The following is a 7508-nucleotide window of genomic DNA, read 5'->3' on the forward strand; positions in this document are numbered from 1 at the left end:
CAAGCGAGGGACAGCCGCCTGCGCCAATGAAGCCTCCGGGGGCTGAACGGGGCGGGGAAAGCCCGGGCCAATCGGCGCAGAGCGGTTGTCTAGCTGAGGAGGAACGCTAGCTACGGAAGCCGCGTCGGGACAGCCGGGAGGGAGTTGTTGGAAACAAGTGGGGAAGGGGCAAAGGGGCGGGTGAGAGCGGAGAAATCCTGGCTGGTGGGCAGGGAACCCGCAGCGCGGCCCGAGCGGGATTGGGGGCCCAGTTTGGAAAAAGCGCGCTGTCGGGCCCGGAGAAGGACAGGCATTGTCTCCGCGTGCGGGGCCCAGGGACCGGGCGATTAAGGACACAGGTACCCGACACGCCGAAGCGACGTTTAAAGGGCTGGCAGCGAGCGTGCCGTGGGCTCTGAAAAGGGTGCGTGTGATGTGGGGAAGGGAGCGTCGGGCCGCGATCCAGCGCCGGCCCGAGCTCGCCCGCAGCACGCCTAAGATCCAAACTCCCTTTATTTTGCAGATGGGGAAACGGAGATCCGCAGTCCAGAGAGTTCCGTGACTCATCCAAGGTCGCACAGTGAGTAAGTCACAGAGCTGGGACTCGAACCCAGTGCTGTGTTTTCCCTACTCCAAGGCCCTTCTTCACTTTGCTTCCAGGGGAGTCTGCTGCAGCACAGTGTGCAGTGTGCCACTGAGCAGTCACTCCCCCTTGAGCCTCAGTTTCCCCCTTAGCAAAATAATGGAGTCGTATTAGATCACCCCCTAAAGTCATCCCCAGTGCGGATGTTCTTTGATTCTCCGACCCCCAACTTAAGGATCCTTCACCGTTCCACAGTTTTCCTTTTAGTTCCTTCCATTCTAGTCTTGTCGCCCATCAGGCTGATACCTCACCTGAGCCACAGCTCCTGATTTTCAGTAGAGCTGGCGGGACCCTCATGTTCCCGAGTGCTCGCCCGGGGCCTGGGTGGCTACTGGAGGGTACTACAGGATCGAAGAAGTTGGACCATGGCCACCCCCAGGAAAAATGTGACTGCTGGCATCATCATCATCGGAGATGAAATCCTCAAGGTGGGTGTGTATGGGGGGGGTGTGCGTGTGCACTTGCTCTGGTGTGTACCACACGAAAAGGGGACCCCACCAGCATGCACCTGCGGCAAAGGAGTCCCCGGGAGCATGCCTCAGCAGGCAGGGATGCAGTTGTGGACCTGGACCCTAGGCAGCTCTTCCTTTCTCTCTTTCTTTTCCCAGGAGGATAGCTTATTGATTTTAATTGAGGGGGAGAAACGTTCAGCTTAGTCCAGCTGGGAAAGAGGAAGTGAACTTCCTCTAGTGCCGCTTACTCTAAACTTGCAGGTTCCATGACACAGACCTCCCACTGCCACACACCTAACAACGTGACTGAGCCCTTTGCCAAACTGGTTACTTAACTCACTCCCCTGTTCATTTTGCTCAGCTCTCTTTTTCCCTGGCTTCAGTAAAACTCCCAAAGGAACTCTGTGGAGGTGGGGGTAGGTTATATATTCATTCATCTAACAGACATTTATTGAGCGCCTACTGTATATGTAGGACTGCATATTAAATAGCATGGGAAATGCAAAGCTGTCTATATACTTAAAGAAGGAAGGAGCCTTTTTTAAGTGTTTGCTATGTGCCAGGCACTATGCCAAGTGCTGGGGATAGTAATAAAAGCAAAACCAAGGTACTACCTGCCTTCAGAGAGCTTATATTCTAATGGCAACCAGGTAGCACAGTGCAAGACCCAAAGTCACTTACTAGCTGTGTGACCCTGGGCAGATCACTGAATCTCTTTGCCTCCGTTTCCTCAACTGTAAAATAGGGATAATATAGCTACTATCTCCCAGGGTTTTTGTGAGGATCAAACAAGATAGTAATTGTAGAAGTGCTTAGTACAGTGCCAGACACATAGAAGGTGGCATATAAATGGTAGTTACTAATGGGGAAGACAGCTTACATAAAGGGGGTTAAAGGTAAAAAGTGAAAGGGGAATTACACTCCTGTTGAAATAACTAAAGACCTTTAAGAAGTGCCATTTGAATAAGTGATTCACTGTGTTTGGAGCTCCAAAAAGAAAGAGATCACTTCCAGGTGACTAAGTGAAGATGCATGGAGGAAGCTTTGGAGCTGAACCTTGAAAGTGGTAGAAATGGTGGGGAGGACCTGACGGGGAGGGAACAGCCTGACCAATGGACTGAAGATAAAGAAACACAAGTCCAATTCAGTGAGCAGTAAATAGTCTGATTGGGCTGGAATACAAACATGTAGGCGGGTAGTGCATAGCAAAGTAGCCAGATAATCGAATGCCAAAATGAGGAATTTGGATTGTAGTCAGTGAGAAGTAGAAGGGCACTGAAGGATTTTGACCACTTTGAGCATTATTTTTGGAGGACTGGTCTGAGTGTCCTGTGTAAGATGGGTAGAGGAGAGGAGAGCCTGGAAGGAAGATTGGGGACATGGTAACAGTGCAGGCCAGAAGAGATGAAAGAGGACCTAATTCAGGATGTTAGCAGTGAAAATGGAAGAGCACTGGACTAACTGGGTTCAAATGTCAGATTTGCCATGTAAAAATTGGGAGACTTAGAATAGACAGGACTTGGCAACTGATTAGAAATGAAGGAGAAGGGAAAGAAAAAAGTTACGTCATTCTGAAATAGGAAATTCATGAGCAATGGCAGGTTCTAGGAGAAGCATAGCTTTATTTTGGACCTAATGAGTTGCAGCAGTACATCTGAGTAGATACATTCAGGAGCAATTGAAGATATGAGAGCTCAAAGGAGTAGTAAGTGCTGGAAATAAATGATTGAGGAGTCATCTTCATGGAGGTGATGTTTGAAGCTATGACACTAGACAGTCTCACCAAAAGAGAAGAGTATAAGGCTAAGTAGAGCATCATGGATCTGACTCAGTGAGTGACTCCGTTCCAAATCTTAACCCTAAATGATTTTCCATTATCCACTCTCACTCATTTCTCTCTCCCATCTCCCTATCTCTATGGTACCTCCAAGAAAGAGACTTTCTTTTCCAACACGTGGGAGTAGCTACCCTCCCTCCACAAAACAAAACATCAAATCTCTTTACTCTCTGTCCCCCACTTTCCCCAGGGCTATACTCAGGACACCAACACCTATTTTCTGTGCCGGACTCTTCGCTCCATGGGTGTACGGGTGTCCCGGATCTCTGTGGTACCAGATGAGGTGATGGCCATTGCAGAGGAGGTGGCTTCCTTCTCTGCCCGCTTCACCCATGTCCTCACCTCTGGTGGCATTGGACCCACTCATGACGATATCACCTTTGAGGCTGTAGCCCAGGCTTTTGGAGACAAACTCCAGCCCCATCCTGAGTTGGAAAAAGCTGTGAGAGCCCTGGGGGGCACTGGGCAAGAGAAGCTGGTTCAGGTGCCTTCCACTGCCTGTCTGCACTATGGTACTGACCCTGAAACTGGAGTCCCCTTCCGATTCCCCTTGGTTTCTGTCCGGAATGTCTACCTCTTCCCAGGCATTCCAGAACTGCAGCAGCGGGTACTCGGGGGGCTATCAAGTCTATTCCGGAATGAAGGGGTGCAATTCCACCTTCGAGAGTTATACCTGACAGTGGAGGAATCGGCAGTTGCTTCCATTCTCACAGAAGCACAGGCTCACTTTGGACGAAGACTTGGCATTGGTTCCTATCCAGAGTGGAGCAGTAATTACTACCGGGTTAAGCTGACCCTGGACTCAGATGAAGAGGCAGCAGTGGAGGAAGCGAAGGCCTATCTGACTGCTCACTTACCTCCTGGAGCCCTGGTGCCATTTGTACCCAATGCAGTGGAGAAGGCTGGGGAAGCTGTGTACAAGTTAGCCCAGTCAGGTAAGAAGAAGGCTGTGGAGGATGGGAAGCGGGCATTGCATTCCTTTGGCTATCTCCTGTCCCTGGCAGAAGTTTTTGTATTTGTCTTAGGAATGGGTTCAGTAGCCAGTAGATCTTGTAAAAAGAGGTGCAGTTTGCTACCTGTAGTTTTCCTTTCCGTCCAAATAGTGCTAGTGAATAGGCAGTGAGACCTTCACTCTGCTTTTGGATACTGCCTCTGATTTCTCAGAAAGCCACTGCTTGTCAGGGAAGGAATGCATATAGAGAAAATGCATGCTTCCCAGGCAAAGGGCTGGACTAGAGATGACCTCTTTAGCTTTCTTTAAACTCTCAGATTCTGTATGTTCTAGTGTTCAGAGAACTAACTTGGTTCTAGCCCCTGGGGTGGGATCCAGTGGAAGGGATGTTAAGCTGTACAGAGGCTGGGAAAGTCCTGAGGAATCATTGCATGATCCCCTCTGACTGTTCATGCCTATGTCTCCCCTGTGCTCCCAATATTCCTGGCAGGAACTCCCCTGGGGAAGAAGGTAGCAGGGGCCCTGAAGACAATGGAGGAGGCCCTGTCGAGGTACAGCCTGACCCAGCTCTGTGTGGGCTTCAACGGGGGAAAGGACTGCACTGCCCTTCTACACCTCTTCCACGCTGCTGTCCAGAGGTACTGCAAGTCCTGGGAGAGGCCCTCCCAAGATGCATGTTCCCCCACTGCTTACCACCAGTGGCTCCCCTCCCTCCTTCCTGGGTCCATTCACTCTGTTTCTCCCTCCTGGATGTGTGTCGGTGTTGAGGAGGAAGTCTATTCATATCAGTTCAACGAGGATTTGTATGTAGAGTGTCTTTTATGTACATGCAAGGCCCTATGCAGGAACTAGGGAAGATACCTAAGGTTCATTAGACGCAAGCCCTACCCCCATGGAGCTTACAGTCTTGTTGATGTGACATTAGTGGAGTACATGACAACCAAAGAGCAGTGAAAACACGTTCACTAACCAAATGTTGGATCATGTTCTGTAGAAGATAAATATTTAACAAGTTGGGAGAAATCAGGCTAGGGCTGGCTTCCTGGAGGAAGGAAATATTAAGCTGGACCTTGAGAGGTGGGATGTGCAGGATTTAGATATAAGAAGACAAAGGAGGGCATTCCAGGATGGGGTGGGGGAGAGGCTAGTGTACATACACTGTTTTAGGGGGCACTCTACACAAATGGAGGAACCTGTGGGTCCTCCTGACCCTTCTCATCACCTACCCAAAGGAAATTCCCAGAGCACAAGGTCCCGCTGAAGATTCTCTACATCCGTAGCATCTCCCCCTTCCCAGAACTGGAGCAGTTTCTGAAGGAGACAGCCAAGAGGTACTGGGGATCAGGAATTTCAGGCTGGGAAGGCTGAGGGTTATGGGGGTTAAGAGGAGTGGGGAGTTGTTTGATTATGGGTTCAAGAGGTGGTTTATGGGCCTCTCCAGGTATAAGCTGCAAGTCTTACAGGCTGAGGGTGACATGAAGCAGGCATTGAGTGATCTTAGGGCACAGAACCCCCAGCTGGAGGCTGTGTTGATGGGCACAAGGAGAACGGATCCTTCATCCCGAAGCCTCAGTCCCCTCAGTCCCACTGACCCAGACTGGCCCCAGTATATGCGCATCAACCCACTACTGGTGAGAGAGAAAACATTCCCAACTCATACTGCCACCTTCCATCCCCTGAGACTCCCATCTTTTCTTCATGTAGAATAAGATAAGTGATGTTTTGGGAAAACTCAGGAGGGATCAGAGAGAAACTAGGACCAGAATCCTACCCTTTTTTAAAAACTCAGGGGAGGGAGCTGAGGATGAATTGCTTGATTTCAAGCATTGTAGAGGATCAGAAGGCAGAGCTGCCCCTCCCTCTAGGGATCAGGTGGGGAATAGGGTGAGTAGAAATGCTTGGATCTATCCATTCTCCCAGAAGTGGAAAGGGAGGCAGCGTAGGTGATCCAAACGTAGCGCGCCAGCTATTCAGTGAAATGACTTGTTCTCCAGGACTGGACATATAGAGACATCTGGGATTTCCTCCGTCAGCTGTTTGTTCCTTACTGTATCCTATATGACTGGGGGTAAGCACTGGAGGTTGTGGGGGAGGATGACAAGAGAGGGCTAACATGGGAAATCAGGTATTTACAGGGACCTCATCTTTCCTCCTTGTCTCCAGCTACACTTCCCTTGGAAGTCGGGAGAATACAAAGAAGAATGTGGCCTTGAAGTACCCAGGCCCTGGGGGATGCCCCACCTATCGACCAGCCTACCAGTTGGAGAATGAAGATGAGGAGCGAAATTCACGAACCTGACCCTGGGATTTTGTCCCCATCTGCTGCTCTGCCGTCCCCCAGTCCCAGCAGCCCTGCCATCAGTGCTGACCAATAAATGGTGCCTGTGTGCATTGCTTCTGCTACTTCATTCTTTCTTGTAGTCAAAGCTACCATGGATATGATTGGGACCCCCTTCTCTTCCCCAAAGCTTCAGCAAAGCCCCACCCTCAAAGACCCAGAAGTAGAGAGCTGGGCTGTTTCCTCTGTGCCTAGACATCCTTGACATTGAGCAGGGACAGGGGAATTAGGAGGATGAGGGCTGGGCTTGTGAAAAAAGAGGGTCTGGATAGGCTTGAGCTGACTCTGATGCTTCTCGATGCCAACATCAGCAGGGTTCCACGTGAGGATATATGACCTGGGGAGAAGGGAGGAGGGAGCTGGGCCATTGGGTAGCTTGGCAGGATGCCCAGGGCTTTCCTACACAGTGAGGGGAGGGAAAAGGGGTCAGATACTCCCTCCCAACTCCCACCCAGCCCAGGCTGACACAACCTATTATTCCTCATTCCAGAATCTCCCCTTGCCTCATCCAGGGGCTTTGTTACGGCTAGTCATGAGGGCACCCAGTCCCCAGGGCAGGAGAATGTTTATAAAGGCCAAGGGAACCAGCCCCCTTTCTCCCACTGAGAATGATTCCCATGCAACCAAGGGCTGTACCCGTAGCCCAGGCCTTGCCCTTTTCCCTCAGCCAGGCCATTCATGATGCTGGGTTCCGATTGCCTGTCACCAAGATGGGTACAAGCTGGGGGGTACTGCAGAGATTCCTGAAAGAGGTGGCTTATATTCTTCTCTGCTGCTGGTGTATTAAGGAGCTGCTAGACTAGCCCAGGTATTCAGGTATTCTCCCTGCCCACCCCCATCCATGATAACCATACCCAGCACTCTCAGGTGGGCACATTGGGGGCAAGACTTTAGCTTTCTTGGCAATGTTCCTTCTTCTGAGCCTCCCCTTTTCTCCTTCTAGTGCCTCCTTCATCTCTGAGATTCCTTGTGTCTTCTGTGCTTACCTGAGGGTACCAATAAATGAGTGAAGTTCAATGCCTACTGTGAGCTGTGTGGGCTTCCAGCCTCTTCCAGCCCTGGGGTCATTTGATTTCTAGCCCCTGTGGACAGTCAGGGCCAATTCTCTGCACAAGCAGGATCTCAGTGATCGGGGATAGGGGGAGGGCAAGGTAGGAGTTCATAAGAAAAAGGAGGTAGGAAATACACTATCCTATGCCAGGTTGTGGGGGGGGGGGTTATTTTTTTGTCGGGGTTTGTTTTTTTTAAGCATGACCCTTATGGGGGTGGGGGGCACCAATGACAACATTATGGGCCCCTCCCTGTTT

General features: G+C 50.6%; 2 protein-coding genes across 17 annotated transcripts; both read left to right on the top strand.

Moving 5' to 3' along the window:
* Window positions 1–38: 38 nt before the first annotated feature.
* On the top strand, window positions 39–6266 carry FLAD1 (flavin adenine dinucleotide synthetase 1). Of its 16 annotated transcripts, none has more exons than XR_011975330.1 (9): window positions 96–338; window positions 503–559; window positions 861–1050; window positions 3102–3846; window positions 4354–4501; window positions 5031–5194; window positions 5305–5494; window positions 5858–5931; window positions 6027–6266. XR_011975330.1 is itself a non-coding variant. In XM_072647164.1 (9 exons), exons 3-9 carry the CDS (start codon window positions 988–990, stop codon window positions 6160–6162), a joined length of 1455 nt encoding a protein of 484 aa, XP_072503265.1. In that variant the 5' UTR covers window positions 101–338; window positions 503–563; window positions 899–987; the 3' UTR covers window positions 6163–6266. The 16 variants fall into 16 exon arrangements, 13 of the variants coding, with proteins under 13 accessions (XP_072503265.1, XP_072503264.1, XP_072503259.1 ...); XM_072647164.1 differs by having other exon boundaries at window positions 101–338; window positions 503–563; window positions 899–1050; window positions 5096–5194; XM_072647163.1 differs by having other exon boundaries at window positions 106–403; window positions 899–1050; window positions 5096–5194.
* A 97-nt stretch (window positions 6267–6363) lies between these two features.
* Window positions 6364–7218, top strand: LENEP (lens epithelial protein). Its single transcript, XM_072647172.1, has one exon. It carries the CDS (start codon window positions 6810–6812, stop codon window positions 7002–7004), a length of 195 nt encoding a protein of 64 aa, XP_072503273.1. The 5' UTR covers window positions 6364–6809; the 3' UTR covers window positions 7005–7218.
* Window positions 7219–7508: the final 290 nt, after the last annotated feature.

This window comes from Notamacropus eugenii, chromosome 2 (genome assembly GCF_028372415.1).
Source record: "Notamacropus eugenii isolate mMacEug1 chromosome 2, mMacEug1.pri_v2, whole genome shotgun sequence".
Lineage (NCBI taxonomy): Eukaryota > Metazoa > Chordata > Mammalia > Diprotodontia > Macropodidae > Notamacropus > Notamacropus eugenii.

What these genes read in the sequence shown, in the direction of transcription:
- FLAD1 (XM_072647164.1), top strand. Translation starts at nt 988, where the DNA reads ATGGCCACCCCCAGGAAAAATGTGACTGCTGGCATCATCATCATCGGA. An exon ending in CTGAAGGAGACAGCCAAGAG is followed by an intron (nt 5,195 to 5,304) that starts GTACTGGGGATC and finishes GGGCCTCTCCAG; the next exon opens with GTATAAGCTGCAAGTCTTAC. An exon ending in TGCGCATCAACCCACTACTG is followed by an intron (nt 5,495 to 5,857) that starts GTGAGAGAGAAA and finishes CTTGTTCTCCAG; the next exon opens with GACTGGACATATAGAGACAT.
- LENEP (XM_072647172.1), top strand. Translation starts at nt 6,810, where the DNA reads ATGATTCCCATGCAACCAAGGGCTGTACCCGTAGCCCAGGCCTTGCCC.